Source organism: Dicentrarchus labrax, unplaced genomic scaffold, assembly GCF_905237075.1.
Source record: "Dicentrarchus labrax unplaced genomic scaffold, dlabrax2021, whole genome shotgun sequence".
Classification (NCBI taxonomy): Eukaryota; Metazoa; Chordata; class Actinopteri; family Moronidae; genus Dicentrarchus; species Dicentrarchus labrax.
In genome coordinates, this window is record NW_026136716.1 from 8,616,274 (window position 1) to 8,640,010 (window position 23,737).

At 39.1% G+C, this 23,737-nt stretch overlaps 2 protein-coding genes and 1 long non-coding RNA gene across 10 annotated transcripts in view; 2 read left to right on the forward strand and 1 right to left on the reverse strand.

Annotated features, from left to right (window-relative positions):
• The window catches only part of LOC127378325 (ATP-binding cassette sub-family C member 4), a 30,250-nt gene extending 26,526 nt beyond the window's left edge, over positions 1 to 3,724 (forward strand). Inside the window, exons 27-31 of the mRNA XM_051426942.1 lie at positions 379 to 468; positions 640 to 812; positions 991 to 1,096; positions 2,799 to 2,933; positions 3,011 to 3,724. Coding sequence (XP_051282902.1) covers positions 379 to 468; positions 640 to 812; positions 991 to 1,096; positions 2,799 to 2,933; positions 3,011 to 3,100 — 594 coding nt within the window. The 3' untranslated portion in view covers positions 3,101 to 3,724. The remainder of the gene's footprint in view (positions 1 to 378; positions 469 to 639; positions 813 to 990; positions 1,097 to 2,798; positions 2,934 to 3,010) is intronic.
• Positions 99 to 23,548, reverse strand: LOC127378326 (ATP-binding cassette sub-family C member 4). Of its 8 annotated transcripts, none has more exons than XR_007887894.1 (33): positions 21,120 to 21,345; positions 19,133 to 19,243; positions 18,100 to 18,220; positions 17,675 to 17,899; positions 17,486 to 17,575; positions 17,231 to 17,394; positions 16,973 to 17,098; positions 13,848 to 14,097; positions 12,699 to 12,806; positions 12,504 to 12,593; positions 12,160 to 12,351; positions 11,335 to 11,429; positions 11,036 to 11,122; positions 10,166 to 10,262; positions 9,696 to 9,914; positions 9,263 to 9,400; positions 8,514 to 8,551; positions 8,294 to 8,409; positions 8,041 to 8,187; positions 7,002 to 7,081; positions 6,737 to 6,887; positions 6,483 to 6,602; positions 6,258 to 6,368; positions 5,847 to 5,947; positions 5,576 to 5,767; positions 5,324 to 5,479; positions 5,155 to 5,244; positions 4,908 to 5,080; positions 4,528 to 4,633; positions 4,272 to 4,400; positions 4,095 to 4,175; positions 3,721 to 3,766; positions 99 to 896 (listed from the first exon to the last, which is right to left on the reverse strand). XR_007887894.1 is itself a non-coding variant. In XM_051426946.1 (32 exons), the coding sequence occupies exons 1-31, from the start codon at positions 21,191 to 21,193 to the stop codon at positions 3,749 to 3,751; spliced, it is 3,915 nt and encodes a 1,304-aa protein (XP_051282906.1). In that variant the 5' UTR covers positions 21,194 to 21,345; the 3' UTR covers positions 99 to 896; positions 3,721 to 3,748. The 8 variants fall into 8 exon arrangements, 3 of the variants coding, with proteins under 3 accessions (XP_051282906.1, XP_051282905.1, XP_051282904.1); XR_007887892.1 differs by having other exon boundaries at positions 99 to 2,725; XR_007887895.1 differs by lacking the exon at positions 21,120 to 21,345 and adding an exon at positions 23,134 to 23,548 and having other exon boundaries at positions 99 to 2,725; positions 3,721 to 4,175.
• Positions 21,353 to 22,766, forward strand: LOC127378328 (uncharacterized). The gene is made up of 2 exons (XR_007887896.1): positions 21,353 to 21,436; positions 21,789 to 22,766. It is a non-coding gene; the product is annotated as an uncharacterized LOC127378328 (long non-coding RNA).
• Positions 23,549 to 23,737: the final 189 nt, after the last annotated feature.

Genomic DNA, 23,737 nt, shown 5'->3' on the forward strand with positions numbered 1-23,737 from the left:
TAGACTCCAAATACCAGAGCACAAAGTCTGATGAGTTATTCCAAAAATATATTTAGATAAAATAGGTAATAGTAATACAATAGACACCATTTGGATAATCCATTATTGAAAACCAATTTACTCAAATCCAGGTAGTAAATATAATTTAATCTTGTGTTCTTTTATCAATGACATTAAGTCTTTATCACAAACAGGAATGTATTCATTCTACAGCAGGATGTTAAAACCCTTGATTTATTTGTAGATGCTTTATTGATCCCAGAGGGGAAAATAAGATGTTACAGAAGTTCACGTCTCAAACAACAAAATAGATCAAACATTTGACAGAATATACATTAAGAGCAATCCAGTGTGATTTACCCCCCCCCCGTTTTATAGGACCCAGTGCTGTTTACAGGCTCCATGAGGAAGAACTTGGACCCTTTTAATCAACACACAGATGAAGAACTGTGGAATGCCCTGCGAGAGGTCAGTAATGCACTCATCTACACAGTAGAATTTAATAAGCCCCCTTTATCTAACAGCTATCTCATTCTGTATGTACCTAAAGATCAGCTGTATTTCTACTTAAATCTTACTTGACAACTTGTGTGTACACACACAGTAGTGTACTCATAAGTGTCTCTATGTTCCCTGTAGGTTCAGCTGAAGTCTGTGGTGGAGGAGCTTCCTGGGAAGTTGGAGACGGTTCTTGCAGAGTCGGGCTCCAACTTCAGCGTGGGTCAGAGACAGCTGGTCTGTCTGGCCAGAGCCGTCCTGAGGAAGAACCGCATCCTCATCATTGACGAGGCCACAGCCAACGTGGACCCCAGGTATGACTCACCCCATTGACTGTAGTAGTAGTGTGTAGTTTTTTCCTCTACACATTAGATTTGATACTGCACCTAAAATTATGGCTTAAGAACAAGGCATGTTGAGAGATGTTTTCTTAAACACTTTATTCATGTTACTAGTAGGTAGTAAAATGTTTCAATGTCTCTCTCTCTGCAGGACAGATGAACTGATCCAGAAAACTATACGGGAGAAGTTCAGAGAGTGCACAGTGCTGACCATCGCTCATCGCCTCAACACCATCATAGACAGCGACAGGATACTGGTGAGTACTCATGCATTACAGAATATTTTAGAGTGAGGAGTTTATTAGGTTATTTCTTTAGTCATTTGAAGGCTGCAGTTTGTGGTGGTACTGATGTTTCAGATATTTTTGCCACTGCTTATCCATAATCTGTGTCCCTACAGTAGAAACACACTGTTGCATTGTTCACTTGAAGTGAGCATATTAATATTACCAATTCAGTTTCCTGTTGAAAAGGGCTATGTTTTTTCTGCTGCCCCTGTCCGTCATACACACAGACTATGGATAAATGGTGAGGACCTAATAAACTGACAGCTTACAGTAGCAGATGTCAACCTCTTTATCATCACCTACAGGCAAAGACAGCAGTAGCTTCTGCAATCTTGACATGTGTTTAGTTGCGTATTAAAAGGTGGGTTCAGTTCTTCTGCAGTGTCATTCCCAGGTTGCCAGTGTCTGTATTGACAACACGGGAATGAGGCTCAAGTAACTTTTGCTAAATGACTCGCCCCAGCTTTAGGGAAATACTTTACATATATAATGCTGATGATAATCTCATGTCTGTGCTTTAAATATGGAGTTAGAATGACAATGTGTTTAGCTTAGCATAAAGGCTGGAAGCTTGCCCTTTCCTACACTTACCAACATCTTCTGACTGGTAGGTCTTTTAGAATTAACTGAACTAACCATATCCTCCATATTTAAAGCACAGACATGAGATTGACATTGTTCCATAATATATTAAACATTTCCCAAAACACTGAACTATTGCTTAAAAGCTAGGATAAGTCATCTAGCAAAAGATAGTTGAGCCTCATTCCCATGTTTTAAATCCAGGCAACCTGGGAATGAGACTGAGCCATCTTTCTCCAGAAGGGCTGATCCCACCTTTTTAATACAGGTCCTCCATTGCTAATATTGAAGGGACAGTTCACCCTGTACCTGTAGTGTTACTTATTCCATCCACATTGTTTGAGAGGTCTGCCTCCTCTCAGGCTGAAAGTGTCAGAGCTGTAACTTAAGTAGCTCAAACAATGTAGATGGAATCAATAACACAGGTAAAATGTGAACTGTCCCTTTCAACATAAAGCAGAAAATATGCTTCACATATCACAACTTCTACATTCATTTAGCCATCAAAAGTAGTTGCTTTGGTTTTGCTGCCCTCTTGTGGTTTCCAGTTGTCACTGTGTAGCAGCATGAGGAAGGTTGCTAACAAAGGACCTCTTGCATGGTGAACTGAGCGCACTGCTACCTGACTTTTAAATGTGAAAGTTGTGATAAGGGAGGACTTCACAAATTAAGCTGTTTAAGTCAGTTCACCCAAATTACTGATGATGATGGATTTGGTTTTATTTGTGTCTCTTTCCTAAGTGAGATTTGAAGAAAAATCTATTCTGTACTCACTAATTGTATTTGCATGCTGTACCAGGATAATAGCAAGCATACAGAAACATTTACTGAGTAGATTTTTCTTTGTTCACTCAGGAATGGGGCACAAATGTAATGCATCAACTGTATTGGTGTGGAGTAAAAACAAATCTGAGTTTGGAGGTAAAGTGAGTGATCTGACCGTTCAATTGCAGCAGCTGCTACTTTACTTGCCTGTAGAGGAGGTGACACTGTTCAGCTAGCCAATCACAGCCCAACCTGAAAGAAGGCACAGATAGTTAGTGTTTGCAACTTTAAAGTATTTCCTACAACAATGTGTTTGTGTCTCCAGGTTCTAGATGCAGGGAACATTCATGCCTATGATGAGCCTTACACCCTGCTTCAAGACCCAGAAGGCATCTTTTATAAAATGGTGCAACAGACTGGTAAACAGGAAGCAGTAGCTCTACTAGAAGCAGCTAAACAGGTGAGTTTTACCTTTCACAATTTAAAATGTGAAAAACTTTTGAGTAAATAATCTGACTTTGCAATCTGTATTTTCAGGCATACGACAGCAGAAGCCATGACAATCTGTCTAATGGGCACGCAGTAACAGCAGATGGTAACTTGGTTATTTTTGAGACAGCTCTGTGAGCCACTGCTTAGCCAGGAGACTAAAGGAAGTCCCTGGGCATGTACTGCCCCCCCCCCTCCAGCCTCTGGTGAAAGCACACAGGGTCTCTGGATAGATGGGTCTCAACCAGTCCAGCTGGTGAGGAGACAGAGGACAGGATCTGCAGAGGCACTGGCCTCAATGTGGCTGATCCAACAACATGCACATTATGCTGTTTCCTTCAAGCTGGGAAATCAGTACTGTAAAAACTTCACATAGATCACTATTTATTATGTTAATTTGCTTTTAAGTGGCCATATAATCCTTAAAGTGCCTTATTTCAGGTTTGCACATGTTAATTTAATCAATGATCGTGTATATCTGTATCCAAAGTTGCCTTTATGTTGTTGCACAGGACTAATCATTACCAAATCTAAAAAATTACACAGTAAATCAGTTTTGTATGTTAATGTACTGATCTATAAAACATGCATCAGCCTTTTTATACTGTTTCTATTCACTCTGCTGACTTTGCCTTGTGTGTTCAAATGGTGTCATGACCATCTTACATGTTAATACTTTGCTTCAAGTGCCAATTTGTATATTTGATGTCCTTTGGATTCAAATATACACTACATTTACACAATAAAATGGGTCTTACCTTATTGATTTGTCCTGATGGGGCTCAGCTACAGACTTGTTATTGTCTAATAAGGAAAAACAACATTAGTCAAATCAACAAACAAGACCATAACTCAGGCAGTTAACAATGTAATCTTTATGACACATGTACAAAAATGCACATTACAATTAGCACCATCTTTAGTGTACCTCAAGTTTCACAGTCGGACTTTGGATTTCCAGGTCAGTTACATGAGAAAAGCAGCTTACTCACATTAACAAAAATAACAAAAACACATGAGTTTTGACTTAAGCAACTTGAATGACAATCCGAATAGCTTTTGAACTTCCATATTAGCAGGTTTGTATCTTTCAACATTAAATGTGTGGCCTCAGGGTGCTCACACTACTTACATCTTGACTGTTATACAGCAGACAGGCAGTCTTTCAAAATGCCACTCAGCTGGTCTCCACATGTTGGGACTGCTGTGCTGCCTTTGAAAATGAAAACAATTATATAATGTAATTTCACATAACATCCACCTACACACATTTCAGATACAGGAATGTTTAAGGAACTTTTCCCCTCACCTGTCTAGCAGCCTCAAGCAGAACAGTGGCCTGACCCGTCTGTTGCACCATATTGTAGAGAGCACCCTCTTTGTTTTGCAGCAGGGTGAAGGGACAGTCTAACTCCTGGATGGTACCACTGTCCAGCACCTTAAAGCATAATACAAGGTCAGTACAATAACAAAAGTACACAACACAAAGTTAAATAATTTAGGTTATATACATACTACAAGAAACAAATTGAGCTACAACAACTGAGACAGAAGAGAGTACTCACCAGTATCCTGTTGCTGTCTATGATGGTGTTGAGGCGATGAGCGATGGTCAGCACTGTGCATTCTCTGAACTTCTCCCGTATAGTTTTCTGGATCAGTTCATCTGTCCTGCAGAGACAACAATAAACAACGTAACAAAGACATGGCAAGAGCCTGGTCACCATCAGATTGAACTTTGGGGCCAGAACCAGCCATGCTTTAAAAGTGACCAGTAAAATCTTTAAATTGATTCTAAATCAAACAGGAAGCAAACCACAGAAGCAAAGATTGAGAAGATGTCTGTTCTGAACCAGTTGGAGGCCAGAGAGGAGGAAGTTACAGCAGTCCACTCTGGAGAAAAACTACTTAATACATGTGTATGTTGGTTTTGTGTGAGTCATACCTGGGGTCCACGTTGGCTGTAGCCTCATCAATGATGAGGATGCGGTTCTTCCTCAGGACTGCTCTGGCCAGACAGACCAGCTGTCTCTGACCCACGCTGAAGTTGGAGCCCGACTCTGCAAGAACTGTCTCCAACTTCCCAGGAAGCTCCTCCACCACAGACTTCAGCTGAACCTACAGGGAAAATGAAACCAGATCAGGGGAAAGCTGCAGAGCGTGTGTGGGCAACTATCTGATTAGATACTAACCTCCTCCAGAGCCTTCCACAGGTCTTCATCAGCATGCTGGTTGAAGGGGTCCAGGTTTTTCCTCACTGTGTCAGTAAACAGCACCGGGTCCTGGGTCACACAGAAACACGGTTACATTTCAGTGCAACCGTGAGCTGGAGTTACAAAAAAGAGGTCAGCTCATGTTTACCTGAGGGATGATGGACATCTTCTGGCGCAGGTCATGGAGGCCGATCTCAGAGGTCAAAACACCGTCAATGTAGATCTTCCCCTGAGGCTCTGCCAGGCGAAAGAGAGCTGAGACCAGAGAGCTCTTCCCAGCACCGGTCCTTCCCACAATGCCAACCTGAAGAACAGGGAAGTCACAAAGACTGAGTCATGATCATCATCCATTGTTCACACTGAGAAAGACTGCAGCCGTAAGTGCACCGAGATCTCTCACCTTCTCATTGGGGTGGAGGGTGGCACTGATGTCTTTGAGGACCAGCGGTCCATCATCGCTGTAGGAGAAGTTCACCCGGTTGAAGCTCACTGCTCCTTTACCCGGCCAATCAGGAGGAGGACACGTCTGTGTTTTCCAGGGTGCTTCACTCTTAAGCTCCGTATACTCCACCACTCTCTCGACTGACGTCATCTGAAGAGACAAGAGGTTACATCCAAGCAGCTAATCATGCTTCCTAGTTTCCTCACTCCTGAAGTCACTCCGCTCTTACCATGTTCTCCACCTCCGCACTTTGCCTCATCGTCCACTGGAAGTTTCCGACCAGCGTCACAGCATAGGTCAGCACCAGGCCGACCTCTCCAGCCTCAAGCCCTAAGAAACACACAGACACATGATACTGAACGAACAAAAAACCCTCTTTACAGTATGCAAACAGGTTTCTGTCGGGGGAAAGACACGAATAGATGAGTCTGAACAAATACATTATGCAAGGGGCTTTATGCTCAATGTAACCAGGAGTGAGCGTGAGGCACAACTATGCTTTGTGCCCCTAAAGCAGTTTATTTTTATTTAACTGTGCAGGATTCTTAAATAAAAGCATATAGAAGATGGTCCAGACTGGAGTTACAGTAGTAAGAATTCACTGATCTGTAAAGCTCTGTTGTACGATGGATGAACTCACCATCTCTCAGCAGGATGCAGCCAAACGTTGCAAATGTGATGAATATGGAGCAAATGCTGTCGAGGCGCAATGCAAACCATCGGGACGTCATCAGGAACAAAAACCACGCCTCTGACATGAAAAAGAACATTAAATTTAGTGAAGATGATCTCATTCAGAGACTGACTACAAGGGATAATAATTAACTATAAATAAGGTTGGAAAGTCACAATGTAAAAGGACAACCTGAGTGCAGGTCCTGATGTGCATCAAAGGCTTTCTTTAACCTGTCCTCGGCTCTGAGGGCTCGGATCGTCCACAGGCCCTGAAGAGACGAAGACAGATGGGAGAACACTGGACTTCGAGCTGCGGGAAAGATAACAGAGATGAGGTGAAAACGATCTTATTACAACTATTTTTAATGTCAAAACTCACTCATCACGTGACCAAAAGCCCTTTCACACACATGGTATAACTATGATAAGAATCCATGAACATACTTGTAGACTCGAGACGTTTGACATCTCGTGATGTACGGAGGTAGAAACGCCTCAAGTACAGGAAGAAAAAAAGCAGAGGAACGACGGGGATGAGGATGAGAGGGATGACTGAGGCAGCCACCACAACCACACCGACGTTCTGTAAAAATAACTGAGAAAACAAACAAACATCACACTGAGGAATACTGAGGAAGTTAAGGTTTGAAAGTGGAGGACAAATACGGTTCAGTGCAGTCGTCTTAATGAGATGGTTATCGCTACTCACTTGATAGAAGTCCACAAAGGTGATGGGTAACGTCGAGTCCATCTGGCTGATGTCTTTGGAAAACCTGTTGAGAATCCTTCCTAAAAAGCAGGAAAATGCAAAGTCAGTAGGAAAAACATTTGCTTTTTATTTTTACCAGAAAGTCCTCGTGTGCACTGATTGGACAAGAGTTGGGAGGTTTTACCTGCAATAATGTAACTGAGTGATACGAACAATGAGTAAAGCTCTGACCAGCCTGGTTCAGTCCTACGTAACAAATAAACTTAGACATTAGCTCGGCCTGATTTTTAAAAGGTTAAATATGAGTTTTTAAAACCTAAACATAGCAGAAAACAACTACTTGCCATGGAAAGATAGAGTAGTATTGTCTGTGTTGGTATCGCAGCGCCTCTGTTTACACATACAGGTTAATGTCTAGTGTATAACTGAGTAGAGCGACTGAAATTGCTGCTCTACATTGGTGAACAAAGGATTTATTTCAACCAACCAGAGTTGGTCATTGCTGCAACAATCCAATTGCAAAAACTCTTCATTTTGACTCTAAACTTTGTTTCCATACTGAATGATGTTACAATGATCTGTGAGGTAAAATTACTGGTTTTGTCTATGGAGTCTGGTGGCAAGCAAAAATGATATTACAGCTGTTTCTGGTCAAACAAAAAGGTCTGTCTCTGTAGGGATCCTTTCTATAATGTTGTCAGACACTTACAATAATAATCTGAACAGTTCACACTGAGGTCACATTGCAAAGTATCAGACCTATATCTGATTTGGACCACATATAGAAAGTGGCCCAAATCAGAAATTAAAAGATCAGATTCCATGTCATTTGTGCTGCTCACACTGTCATGAAATCATTTTAAAAAATCCAATTTTGGTCACTTTTGGTCTGCCTTGTTTGAAGTGCATTTTAAAATGACAAATTTTGTCAATGGAGTCTGGTGGGCCCTAGCACCCATATGTTTTGGTCTGAGATGCTGGTGTTTTAGTGAAACATCTAGCAGCAGTGAATTATTATTAAACTGGAAGCAGGACTCACCTATGGGGTTGACATCAAAGAAGTGAACAGGCGTGCGGATGACTGCGCTGAACATGCTGTTGTGTAAAGTCTGAGCCGATCTCACCAGCCCATGAAAGATCACTAAACTCCGGGCATAGCCAAACACCACAGCAGCTGCCGTCAAACCTGAAAGCAAAAACAACAGGACGGCTTTAGATTCTAACTTTTAATATACGTTTAATAGCAGAACATACAGCAGGCACAATACTAAACATATGTATGGAAGGCTTACCTGAATAAATGCTGAGGTAAAAGGTGAGCTTAAACTCTTGATCTGAGGGAGTAGTATTAATCTCATGTTTAGTGCTAACAGCAGTGGCTGTGTTGTTAAAAAACTCTTCTCTTGCCCTGTAAATTGACAGGATAAACACATCAGACCAGGCACACAGTCAAAAAACAACAACAGCTACAGTGGGTTTACTGTTTCCAATTAAACAATGGATGAAACTCACCAGTATACCAGCCACCAGTCCTGCAGAATATATGAAGCCTATAAAAGAAACAAAGTTCAATTAATCAACATGTTGAGACACACACACGTGTGTGTATGTGTATATATATATATATATATATAAATAAACAGAGTACATTTAGAATCAGACTAAACACCACAAGACAAAAACTGTTCGAGAGTTTTCAACCCAAAGTATTTAATATTAGAATGAGGGAAAAGTATTTGAAAAACAAAGGGAAATTGGCTTTTTGTCCCAGTTAGGCTTAATAACACCTAATCTTATAATGAGCAGAGAGAAATAACTTTACAATAAACTAAATATGTGTAATGGACTGTGGATTATCTCTATCATTACAAAAAAAAAACAATTTACAGAGTAGTGGTTTAAATGGGCTGATGTTACTCCTCTGTGAGCTGACTTAATTAAAGGATTAAGTCAGGTGACGGAGGAATAGCACAGGGACCACGCTATATGAGAGAAAACAGGAAGAATGAGAGAGTAGAAGGTGAAAGAGGAAGACAAAAAGATTTAAATGTCAAATACTGAAAGGTTCAAACAGGAAAAAATATAAAGTGATAAAACAGAATGAACAGAAGGAAGAAGGAGAAAATTCCACTATTCCACTGTTTAAGCTGATATCTTTAGTGACTCTTACCTTCAATAGTAAGGCAATATGGTAGAGTGGGCAGATCTCAGTTTTAAATAAAGTCCATATTCAAGAACTAATGTGAATATCAGAGGCTTACCTCAGCTGTGACACTGAGCAGGACTATCACCAGCAATACCAGAAGGTTACAGCCGGCAGTGAAGTACTTGAGATATATTTGGCCACTAACATTTCCTTCAACTCGAGTCTCCTCTGCCATGGTACGAACGGTTTCAACCTGCAAAACAAGAAACTGCTGATCAAAAACTTCATACTGCAGGCTAAAACTTCACGGAGTTAAAGAAACAGTTATACGATGTAACTGTCAGCTCTGTACTGATGTACGCCAACCAGAGTTTAACAAAAGGACCAGGGGGGAAGGGTACAGTCGGAGATGTAGTGTTTAACAAATACACCAGAACTCATGTTAAAGAAAATATTATAAAAGGAAACTAAACACATGCTCTGTAATTGAAAGAGTTGTCAGATAATAACTTAAAGAAAGATGAGATTATTTTTTTAAATGTACCTACAGGAAGCTGGTCAGTGCAGTCGCTCTCTGGCGGCAGGAGGCTGCTGTAAGAACAGTGTGAACTGTGCGAGAGATTGTTCCTCTGGCTGTGTAACGACAGTTTGTCGGGGTCAGCTGATTGAGACCATCGATCCTGCTCCTCGTCACTTCTCAGCAGGGACACGATGTTGAGGCCCGAGCGCTGCAGCTCACTGGCGGTTCCCTGAGCCGTGATATGACCCTGAGAGACACAAGCAGAACAAAAACAATGTGATCAAATGTATGGATGCCTGTCTAAAACGTTTAAATGAGGAAGTCAGATTTTAAAGGAAAGACGGGAAGGTGGTCCTGTTCTTTAGTTGCAAGTACAGGTGGTTGAAGACATATCAAACGAAAAGCATCGTCTTTGTAACTATGTTAATGGGAAAAGGTCTTAAGTTTAAAAACCAATAGAAGACTTAATTGAAACAATTCTTCTGCAGGGGCACAAACCTCCTTGATGACCACAATCTGGTCGGCTGCCTTCAGATGCTGCTGCTGGTGGGTGACCAGGATACGACACTTGTTCTTCAGCAGACCACAGATACACCTGATACACAGACAGTACAAGCTGTAAATAATGTGTAGCTCCTTCATTGCACACATAGCAACAGCACTGACAACTGACTATTGGGCTGACAGCGCCGCAGCCCGACAGCAGAGACGCTCCGTGGAGGATTTTGCAGGATTTTAAAACTTAACTTTGAGCAGGATGCATATTTTTAATTTCTGACTGTGTGGAAATCTGATGTTTTCACATCACAGGTGAATAAGAATGGCATTAAAACATGAGGTAGACAAAAAAACGTAGCTGCGTTTCTACCGCAGGAGCTGTTGATATTAAGTTTAATGTGGCGCTGAACTGAAAAACTGTTGTAGCTGTTGCAGACTGGTTATAAGAGTCAAGAGTCAAATTCAAGACAGTGGTGTTCACACCAGAAAAGTGATAAAATAAAATAAAGTTTAGTATGCAGACTAAATACAACTGTCCTTTGAATGTGCTGTTGATGGATATTCTCCCACCATGCGATGGAGAGCGCTACTCACAGTTGGACAAAATTAAAATAAGTTGAAGAAAAAGTAAGAGTACAGGCATAAAACCTTTTTTTTTCTCTCTCTTTCTGAAGTTTAATTGGTCCATTCAAGTTTGATTGATAACTGATGTCCCACATATTGTATCATCTCCTCTTAGTATAAAATGCTAAAGTATGTTGTTGTTGTGTATACTAACTGCTAAAATAATATGCTTTAATATGACGATTGTTTACTATGTAGTACACACTGTATAGAGTTAATGTGTGGACAGAAATATTGGTCACTCACTGCTCAAACAGATGTTTCCCAACCTCAGCATCCACAGCACTTAAAGGGTCATCCAGGAGGTAGATGTCTGCATCCTGATAAACCGCCCTGACAAAACACACATGCAAATATTAACTGATGACTAACATTGACTCAAGAAATACAGTACCTTGTGCATACCTGCAGAGTGTAAGAAATGCAGCCTAACATGTTCCTACTCGTCGGGGGAGGTTCCCTTGAAACTAGCAACATAGCAAATGAATTTCTAGCACTGTACCTTCTGCCCAACACAGACATGACGGCTGTCACTGTGCTCTTACCTCGCCAGGTTCACACGAGCTTTCTGCCCCCCGCTGAGTGTGGCCCCTCTGTCCCCGATCAGTGTCAGGTCTCCATCTGGAAGCAGCTCCAGGTCCTGCACCCAAAGACAAAACAAAAAGTTGACTACAAATACAATATATGTGCAAGCAAAAAGAAGGAATCAAAGTGTTCAACTCTGTTAATCATTAAAAGGGGAACTGGATTTTACTTATCCAAGCTTTTGGGGAGTACTACGGCATGTGTGAAAAAAATTGTCCAAAGACTGATACACTGCTTCAAGTGATTTCACTTGAGTCAGTTCAGGAAAAAGAGAACAAGCTTGAAAATGATAAAAAAAAATCTGGGTGTGGAGAAAGAAGTGAGATCTCTTATCAGATCTCTGCAGCCGCTCGTGACCTCTGTTCAGGTTAGCGGCTAGTAGCATAACACAACCAAATCACTGTCAGAACTTTAAGCAGCCGAGGTGCATTGTGGGTCATGTAGGCACCAGTATTTGAAAAGAAAAATGTGCTGCATTTTTTTTTGTAGAGTGCTAAACACTGCTGACTGAGCTCAATTAGTCTGTCTTTGTAACACAGAGCGAGCTTTTTAAACATTGAAAATTGATGTCCCGAGCAATGTTGAATGGTACAACTTCTGCATGCCACTGCCAGGTCACTGCCCTGAAGACTGACTGGTTCTGTAATGCACTTTTTACACTAATTGTTTCCGCCCAGTTTGTTTTTAGCAACAAAAGCTAGGAGAAAGTCTATGTGCTTTTTAAGTCACTGCCAACCTCCGATAATGCTACCAGAGCGTGTGTCTAATACTGCGTTGTACCTCACCTTCTTTAGAGCGCAGGCCTTGATCACACTCTCGTACTTCTGCGTGTTCAGCTCCCTCCCAAAAAGGATGTTACTGCGAATAGTTCCAGGGAACACCCAGGGCTGCTGCGTGGCATAGGTCAGCTGACCCTTGACCTTCAGCGTCCCAGAGTCATGAGTTAGCTCTCCCAGAATGGCGCTCAACAGGGATGACTATTGGGAACATGAATGTAACAGACATGTGAGCTGACTGGAAAATTCAGTCAACACTTTTTCTCTTGTTAGTGCTCAGACTGACAGTTTATTTAACTGAAACCATTTATCCATAAACCTGAAGCTAAGCAAGTTTATACAAGTGCAATGACCTTTCCAGCCCCCACTGGGCCAATTACAGTCAGAAGTTGGTGTGACTTCACCGTGATAGAGACGTTCTGCAGAGATGGAGCGTCTAAACTCTGACAGGAAACAATAAAGCACAACTTTTAGAAACAAAACAATGTACTGTACAGTATTTAAGTACACTAACGTCCTGTTAAATGACATAACACTAAAATATTCACTTTATCCCAGTAGCAGGTCAACTTCTCAATCTCAATGGAGTTTTCCTTCTTTTCTTCCAGAGGTAGCACAAAGTTTCTTCTCTCAACCTCTTCAAGCAGAAGGAAATTCTAGGAGGGGATTAATGACACATGCTGTTACACTGTGAACCATATCATGAAAACCCAGACATTGTTATATTTGCAGTTCTTTTTAACCACCTCTAGTGCTGAATTAATGCAATTCTCAAACATTAACTGGAAAAAAAAAAAAAAACATATTGGTATTTCAACATGCTCTTCGTGGAAGTCCTCCAAGAGGTAGGATACGTAACATGTAACTAAACATTCACCAAGCACTGCTTAAAATCCTCAGCTGCTTGCTGGAAGCCACTCTCTCTGGTGTCTTTACAGAGTCATTTAAAAAGCTCAGACACAGATTTTAACGTCCCTGCTTACATGTGAGGTTTAGTTTCGCCAAGTAAGGACTCTCTTATCTCTCCCTACACACTAAAATGTCATCTGTGGCTCATTCAAGAATGTAGTTATGTCACTGAAGAAGTATTTCTAAGCTAAAGTACAAATCACGGCTGCTGATTAAGCAATAAATAATGTTCTCTCACAGCACCATAGATGTATATCTAGTTATTAGACTTCATAGCCTTTAGTCACTGGAGGCAACTCAAGAATCTGAAGGTGAAATTAAAATGGATGGTTAACATGGCTCAATGTTTGACATTTCTTGCGCAAGACGATCAGTGCTTTAATTACACACAGACCTGCGTCAATCCTTCAAAATGTCACTAAATTAAAACACTGATGTACAATCATGTTTTTATCTATTTTCAAGACACTGAAACACAGATTATTACTGGATACAAGAGGGGCATTCTGGGCTCTAAACTCACAAAAAGGGGCTGTGTTTTGTAGGATTTGCTCTGTTTTTTCTGTGATTCAGTTTGTGATTGTGCAATTTTCTTGGAACTTCTGTTTCAGAATGAGAACTATTCAAAAACAGCTGGGAATTGCTTAAGTAATTGCTTGGAACAAGTGAAAGACACATGAGTTCATCAACTACCTTTGACATTTTAAATATGTTTGCCACATAAGTTAACTTTAACAATAATTTAAAATAAAAAGCTGCTGTGAATTCATAAAATAAAACAGAATTACCGTAATCCTGCGAATGCTGACGGCCGTCTCTGACACCTTTTCGATGGCAAGTGAGAAGAACAGGGTGACTGTGAGCTTGATTGTGCCATAGAGGGAAACTGTGACAAACACGCTGCTGGCAGTGATGGCGTTGCCCAGGAGAACGTAGACAGTGAAGGTAACAAAGACAATGATCTTGCTGCTGGCGAAGAAGGAGGCCATGTTGAGTCCTCGTAGGTAGGAGCTCTTCAGTATCTGACTGATTTCTTTCCTGGGAAAAGAAAACATAATGGAGAAGAGTGAGCTTGGTGAAGTTTTAATCGTGAGGAAGAATTCAGTGACACGTAACCACTAGTGCTGGTAGGGATTTTTTATGCTGTCACGTGTTATAGAGTTCACAGAAAAAATGAAAATCTACACATCCAAAACATTTAAGTGCTTAAAAATACTTTATTTTATTTTGTGCGATTGCAGATCTTCACCAGGCTGAGACAGCACTATTGTGTTTATGAAGTAACTATTATGATCAGTCAGTTTATCCTTCATGCATGCTGTTCAGGCTTTCTGGTATGCAAAATGGATTGGGGAGCAGCAGCTATTCCTAAATCCATTACTATGTGTGTTGTGAAGTTTTGATGGTGTATTCAAAACTATGTAGTAGTTACTGAGAACTTAAGAAACCAGTAAAAACTTTAATAACGTGTAAATTAGTTGCTAGGAAACATTTATTGCCACACAATCAACATAACTTCCAAAGATACCAGTTTTAGTAAAAAATTACATTAAATGTAAATGTAGGCATTACTTTATTTTACTTTTGAATGCATAAATGGAGAAATATGTCTTTTAGAATTAGTAGTAAGTGCTGGATGGATGTCTTTTTCAGTAAGCTATGAATCTTGTCTGTGTGCGTCAGAGCAAAGGCTTCTATCGAATGTACAGCTGTGTGAAACAATGTTCCTCTGTTTTTAAGTGAGATCAGACGTTATGTGCATACCACTGATATTGAGTGTCCGCAGGCTACACCTGACAAATTTCTCACTGTTAAAGTAAGTCAAAGAGCAGCAAAGAAGATTCAGCAGTTTCTAGATAAAGATGAAACCTGATAAGCCATTTTACCATAAATGAATACACACTGTTAGTCAGTCTGTGTCAGGTTATTCCGGTCCATGATTTCTAGTTTGTTTGTTGAATGGGTGTGTAAATGAAGAGGTCTTAAAAAGTGGGTTAAAGTGATACTCCGCCCCAAATCTATCATTTATTATCAAACGCTCTCCACCTCTAGATTGAAAGGTGGCTGTAAAAAGCTGTAAAAGGTTTTCTTTCATCAACCGTGGCAACAAAAAGCTACAGAAAACATTACAACACCTGCAGCTTAATCCACTGTCCAACCGTACATACGTGTTTAATGTCACTGAGCTAAAAGCCAATACTTCAGTCTGAGCTCTTAGGAGAGCAATGCGATTTCATTTGGAGTATCCCTTTAAGAGGTTTCTTGAAAAGATCTCTGTGGTGTGTTAACAATAGGAGATTATGTATTAACTACAGGCCAAGAGTGTAAAGGATTATTATTAACAAAGAAGAGAAAAATGTCAGGAAAGTTTAACAAAAAAACGAACACCCAAGCTGCTCTCGTGGAGCATAAAACAAGGCAATAAGTAATGCTCCACGTGCTTCATGATAAAAAGTTACAGCTTTAATCATAATAATCCTCTTGTGCTCTCAACAGCCACATTAATCTAAAAACCCTCCTTTGGCACAATTTGAATATCAAACTGAAGATTTTGTTGTGTTCCTCATAAGAAAACAAAAACAGGATAAAGATAAATCAGTGTGTTGTTTGAGCTGTTTAGCTTTGCCTTTTAATGCCATAATGCCTTTAGTCATCGTTAATAAAGAGAAGCAAACCTTCCACCTGCTACTTTAGAGTTAGTATGACTTCTCATGCTTACTATAGCAGACATAGTGTTAGTTAAAAGACGTCTGTTACTGAGCTGGGATTGAATGGATGCACAACAAAACCCATTGTGGTCTCTATACCATCAAGATGAGCATGTGGAGTCCCAGAAGGCTATGTGTTAAGACCTGTTTGAGCCAGACTTCACGTGCTGACAGTGATAAATACATTACAAGGGAACGTCTGATTGATCTCTATAGCTTTGCAGATGATACACAATTGTTTATTTCTATTAGACCCAAAGGCATTAGCCTTTAGATAATACAGTGGCTAATAAATACAGCACAAAATCCCCATTACCAACTATTAAGCATGCTTTGGGATTCTAGTATTAATCTTGAAGAAATATTACCTTTTCTTAGATATGTTGTTGACGCTGCCAAAATACATTCAAGAGGTCAAAAAATATGTATTTTATCCATTTTCTTTTGCCCCTCAACACAAGATGCATTATATAAACAACATTTTCTGAGTTGATTAAGTAATTTCTTTAGGACTTTCCAAAGATTTGAAATCAAAACATTTGGAGAACTTAGAACTATTTAGGAGAAACTAATTACACATATTTGAAAACCTGAAGGCCGACATACACAATGATTAATGAATCAATCGCTTAGTCGATCGCAGAAGCAAGCTTCTTAAATATAAGAATTTGCTGCATTTAGGATAGTAAATGAAGAGTTCAGGGGCTTTGGACTGTTGGTTAAATGAACATTTTTCACAATTTGAAATTTTATAGACTCAAGAATTAATTAATTGTGAAAATAATCAGCTGATTAATAAAAATGGATATTTTAGGCCTTTAGGGGAAGAGCTGCGTGCAAATGACAAAATATCTAAACTGAACCTTGATATTTTATGGGTATGTTTTCAATACCATTTTCCAATCCTACAATTCAAACTAAGCTAATGTTGTTAATGCACCTTCATTCTCAAAAAATAAGACTTGAGTCAAACAGTATAAAATATATAAAGTCACCAACTATGAATTCTTATTTGCATACCTCTATAAATTTTGTTCAGGAGTCTAGATTGTGATTGGCAAGTTAAAATTAATGTATTTTTAATTGATTCAGATTTTATTTTACAATCTCAGTGAAGAGGGTAAAACTAAATTTTTAAACATGTGGGTAAAGTACAAATGAATGCCCCATTCTATCCCTGCAAATAATATTAGCTTCATCCATACCTTCTCACTTCAGTAACCAGAGCTGAGAATGGTTTCTCCCAGGCATACATCTTGATGATCCTGATACCAGACACCACTTCATTCATGATGCGGATTCTATTGTCAGTAAGGACGGCCGTTTTACTCCTGCAAAAAATAAAAGTGAAAAATATTAGTTTTCATAATGTTAGGAAAAAACTACAGTATTAACACAAACGGCCAGATAAGAAACATGAAGAGAAATGTGTTTAACAAAACCGTGTACTTCTTGTTGCCTACCTGAAGATGCCAAAGAGCTTTCCAAACCAAGTCTGTACAGGCAGCATGAGGGCAATGCCTGCCACACCTGCCAGACACGAGGGACCGATCTCGTACCAAAGTAAAAGGATGATCACCACGGCTTGAAGAGGTCCCACCCACAAGTAGTGCAGATTGAGTGTAATCTATAGAGACAATGGCTAATCATGAGCTCAGTTGGAACAATACTCTATTTCGTCATTTACATCAGCCAATCAAAAACAAGCATTACCCTACCTCATCAAAATGATTGACATCATTTGAAAGGAGGTTCACAATTTGTCCGGTGGTTGTTCGGCCCATGGATTCGCTGCTGAGACCGAGAGCCTGACGAGAGAGATTTCAACGGTCTTTGAGTTCACAGCACATTTCTATGAGTGACTGCATCTGGGCTGCAAATCACAGATCAGCAGATTCTTTACTGACCTTCCTGTATATCATGTGACAAACGGCCACTCTAATCTTCATGCCTGTTCTTTGGACGTGGTAGTAGTAGAGATGTTGGAGGATGGTCAGTCCAAAGGCAGAGAGGGACATTGCAGCAGCGTAACCATACGCCATGATGAGACTTCTCTCATCTTCTGGGTCGTAACTCTCAAAGTACTGGATTATCTTCCACATAAGAAGTGGCTGGATCACTTTAATTACCTCCTTTATGACAAAGTGACACAAAATACACAGATTAGATGTTTTTACTATCAGCTTACACAGAATTCTGACAAGAATTTTTTTTTTATTAGTTCTTCCAACTTCTGGCTTCCAGTCAGTTAACATATACAATAAAGTAATATTTTACTGATCATCACTATATTGATGGACTGTAAACAAGGTTTTAAACAGCCAGGACATACCAGTGAAAATACAAACAACCCAGCCACTGCGTAGGACTTCCCATAGCACCTAACAAGGACTCTTGTGAGTTTTGGCTTCCGAAGTTCCTTTGTAGCCTTTCTAACTTCATGGTCCCAGAATCTGCAATAAAGAACACGCAACATGCACATTTGTTCTGCACTGGTGTAGGACAACTAACGATTATGTTAAATTTCCATTAATCTGTTGATCTTTGTCTTGACTAGTTGTTTTGCTCCATAAAATGTCAAAAATTGATGCAAAATCACTGTTTACCACAACTCAGAGACATTCTCAAATGTCTTGTTTTGTTCACAACCTAAAAGATGTTCAGTTTACTGTCATAGGGAACTAAATAAACCAGGATATATTCATATTTGAGAGGCTGACATAATTTTTTTCTTATAAAAAAAAATAAAATAAAAAAAGACTCAAACCAATTAATTGATTATAAAAGAGTTGGAAATGAATTTAATGGTTGCAAACTAATCAAGCAGCGCTAGTACCTTGTGGGGTATGAATGGTCACATTATGCTAAAATGAATACATTAGGACACTACCTGTGCGAACAGAACCTGTATCTAAAGACGTCTAGGTGTTATCTAATTTCAATAGAATATGTATACGTTTATAATAATTAAAGAGGGATTTTATATTTCTCAACAATTATTGTGTGAACCGGTGACTTAAAGCCGATTCTGAGGTTCCCTGATAGCAACCTTGGTTCAATTTCAACCTGTGGCCCTTTGCTGCTTATTACCCCCCCCCCCCACCCACTTTCCTGTCTCTCTTCAGCTGCTGCTCTTTAATAAAATCTATAATAATATATAATATATATAATAATCTTAAACAACTTAAAGCTGATTGCACTAAAACTGTATTCTAGAAATGCACTGAATACACCTTAACACCTCATTATTGAAACTGTCATGAACAACAACAACAACAGGTGTGTCTCCTAACCAACACCTTCCCAATTGGTCTCATATTAGACTTTTGACAGTGATCTAGGAATGTATCACAGCAATGTAGTACCTCTGTAGTTCCTCTCCCAGTATTTCAGACTGATCCTCGGGCAGAACGCTGTACATGTCGCTTTCCTCCAGCCTCTTTTTCTGGCCAAGGTGCAGCAGTGGGTTTAACCAGCTGAAACATACATTTATTATACATATTATACATGACTATACCAACAATAATCAATGTGATCCACTCAGTAATCAGACAGGTTAGATTACTGCCTCTTTTCATACCAGTAGTAGGGAAAGGCGACTTGTAAAACCTGTCTGGTTCATAGATAACTGATGATCTCCACCTCATACGTTTTACCTTTGGACAAACAAACCTCCTCAGAGTCTTAAAATGTAAAATATAACACCTCTGACGCACAGATGTAACATTTATTGACTGCAGGTGACATAAGTGTCAACACTGGTGGCACGCAGCAGCAGGTCGGTTTGTGCAGGTGTAGCGGGGCCGGTCGGACTGGAACTTAAGGCAACGGTCGCAAAACGCTTTACGGGGGTCGCACGCCTTCTTGATTTTAAGAGGTGGAAGAAATTGTAACAAGTATACACGGTGGGCCTGTATCTCAGTAAGAATCATGATACGTTATTTGACCTACGACCCCAAATATGCAGATAGTGCACTCTGTCTTTGGTATTACCTTGAAGAGATATATAGGTAGTGATAAGGTAACAGCAGTCTTTTATATGGTCTTCTACCTGAGAAAATCTCATTTGATTACTTATTACAGATTATTGTTTAAAAAGTTGAAAAAGATGAGGATATTGTGAGGTTTAACCTATTACATGGGTTAACATATTTTTTTAAATTAACAGAAATAAAATCTAGGTTAATAAACAATAGAATTGTTGTTATGCTTTCTGTACAGATAACAAACTGAATAAATTATGATTTGTGCAATGTAACACCTGATTATCATTGAACTTTCTGCTCCAAATAACCTGTAAAATATACGAGGGAGGAGGAAGGGGCTGTGCTTTCTTGCCCTGTAGCACTAGCACAGTGATATCCAAACTATTATTACCTATAATCTACCATCTACTACAATCGGGTTAGCAGATAATACACAGATGAGCTAAGTAAGAGTTCCCAGTGGAGTGGTCTTTGGGTCGTCCTGAAACTGGCTACGATACAGTAACTGCAGCCAAAGCTCCAAGATTGATTAGATTTTGTGGTTAATGAAATTTCTACATTGTCTTATCTCAAAAGACAGAACGACACTGAACTATACGATACGACGTATCACAGGATAAAAACAGGAAAATTAAATTTGAGTAACTCAGTTTTGACCAAAAATTGCAAATTTCTGTGACTGCCACCAAAACCTGACCAATTATTACAGTTTAACCAATCATAGCTAACCCTCTGTGCAAAATGTACAGCGATACGTCTCCAAACTACTGCAAACATCACAATATTGTAGAAAAGTGGCAGTTAGTGAGGAAGCACAACTGTAAACAACTCAGAAAAAAGTCACCAGCCAACACTAGTAAACTTCTACTCAACCTGAAACCACCAAGTACAAACTATAATGATTTAATTATCTACTTAGGTAACACTGTTTACAGTGCTAAAGGCACTGATAAAGTACACTTATGTAACCTCAATATTTAACACATGACTATAAATTACTGTGGTAACAAACAGTAAAAGCACACATCTGTCAATACATAAATAAAATACATCACCTAATCAATGTTTCTTTACTTTTACAGTGTTTAGGAGTTAATGAGCTCGCATTTGAGTTGCAACAAGTTGTTCAAGTTACAGAGGAAAATGTGACTTTCCAGCGGTTTTTACATTAAAACAACTTCATATAAACTTTTTTCCCCGAGCAGAATATTGATTGATGACTTTAAGACCTAATCAATGGACTCTGACAGCAGTGTCACCATTTGGATCATTTTGTACCCAGGACATTAATACCTCGCTGCTCATTCAAAGTAACACCATGCCGCGAAATTTTAAATATTTGCTCCAGTAAATCAAACTCGCTTACCATAAAAATAACCTCGAAAGAAAGCCGGCAGTAGCCAGCGGATTATGCCTGTCGTCCTTCTTGTTAATCGCCATTGTCTTCTTGGCAGCCACTCAAAAACGATTGGGCCTCCGCTTCAATGGAGACAAACTGTCCAGAGGCACCAGGAGACTCAGACACGACTTAATTCACTACATGTGTAGTTGGCTAACATTATGTAAAGCTGAGACTCGGTGCATACACACGACCGATTACACGAAGATAAAAAAAAGGCCAAATGAAAGTGAAAGTGACTAGTAACTAGTTTTAAAGGTGGACCTGTAGTAACCTGGATGAAGGTAAGTTAACCTGTGTTTTATTTATTTAACAGTATATTAATGAAATTCACAATTTTCTGCCTATTTTAAAGGCATTTTTCAACCGTGTAATATTTTAAAGCTGCCTTTTAAGAAGCAAAGTTATTAGTATCAAACTTTAATAATATCACCATTACTATTAGAAGCAATAGTAATAGCGTACATGTAGTGTTAGTAGCAGCGACATTTATTAGTATTATTAGAAATTGGCGCATGCTTAAGTTAATTTAGTTGCATTTGTATAAAATGTATTTAGTCTTTTGCTCTAATAATTCAGTGTAACTATCGATCACTGTTACTGATCACTGCATAAAGCCTGTTTTTAAATCAACAGCCACCTGTGTGAATACTGTAAACAAAACAGTCATCGACGCAACAGCATTTATAGAAAACAAGTGGGGTCAACACTTTGTGAAACTCATATTTACGAGCAGCACATGAAGGCGGCATCGGCCAAACATCTTTTTTTCCACGCCTTTCCTAATGTTGACGAGGCACGAGAGGATCCAAAAGGTCCAAAAATAGATGAAATGTAGCTGCAGTTATGAGTTTATACCGAGCAGTGAGGTGATTGTTTGTTTAACCCTCAGATTGAGTTCAGGGAACATCTTTCTTCTGTCATAAATAAATTAAATCTGACTGACATATTTCTCCACAATATTTGAACACATAAGAGATAACATATGACACACCACACTTATATTCATCTGATTACAGTCTGGTTTAAGGTTGAATCCATGTTTCTGATATAAATGATTATAAGTTATAAAATAAGTATTTTTGATTGTTCTCTCTGAATAAAGTCAGTCAGTTTTTACCATAAACATGTTGCTTATGGCAGCCAGTAAAATACTTAAAAACAATATCTTCTGGCACTCATTGTGTTTCACTCTGGCCTTAACTACAGTCAAAATAATACTGATATTGTCATTATTCTGCTAAAACAAAGCGTTATTATTTGAGATAACTGAGCCATAAATAAAGAGTAGAACTTGTAATAATAATAATAATAATAATAATAATAATAATAATAATAAGAAGAAGAAGAAGAAGAAGAAGAAGAAGTTAACACAATAGGAGGGTTAAAGACGCTTTTGTTTCAGGCAGGAGACCATTATTCTTAAATTATTTTGGTTTTATGTATTGTGTTTATTTGAATAACTGACAATGTGTGTAAACAATTTTTAATTTGAATTAATTTGTCCTGTAAAAAACATTAAGACTGGAATTATGAAAACACTGTATTATGTCTGTTAGGATTAAGGAAGTGTGTTATGTAACTCATTTCTAAATAAATAAATAAATAAATAAATATAGTGTCATGTATAAATGTATTTCCTTTTTAATAGGGGAACATTTGCAGTTCCACAAAGCCGCCAGTAGAGGGAACTGAGAGCCTGTAAATGTTAACGCTACAATATACAACCACATTTAGACTTTACACTATATTTGTTTACATGGTTTTAATTCTGTTCATGGCCTGAAACTCTGCAGTTTGGTCCTGATGTGATGGGACCAGTGTCAACAGGTTTAAACCAACACTTCAACAAACAGTAACACGAGTTAAACAGTTAAATCTCATCTTACAGGGTCTACCTGTAATATTTAAAAGCACACGTACACACACTTCAGGGGGACACAAACACAATCCAATACTATTTTTAATGTGTTGCGTTTACCTGAAGAACTCGTTGCTGAGCTCTGGAGTGCAAAGAGCTCCTCAATCTGTTTCTATTGGCTGTCCATCTGCATGTCAGCACTCACTGCTGCATCCTGGGCCCCAGCTGCTGCTGTGTCACATCTTGTTTACACCAGGGACCAAGGCTATGTTTGACCTAGTTGTTGAAAAGCCCAAGAGGCACAGTCAAAAGCACACTACAACATAAAACAGAGACACAGGGAAAAGAAACAAGCCCATTTTTCTAATAGACATTTGTTAGAATTAGCTGTACTGAACATAACGTCCGTAGCTCCTCCAGTAACTAACAATGTGAAGAAAGGTGAGTGATGAGCTACTACACTTAAAAAATATAGTTTTAAAATAAAAGAGCATTTTGTTCAAGTTTCTTTTTTTTTTTTTTATTCATACAGAGCAAATAGTGGAAGACAAGCTGAGAACTGATTCTGATGGACATCATGAAACAAGATTTAAGGTGATTTTGATCTCAATGTAGGAGATAAGTGTTTTTCTTTCAGGTGAGGATGTTTTATTAGGTTGTAATTTAACTAGAAATAGCAAATACCCTCATGGAGTCTAATTAAAGCTTTATAATCCCAATGACA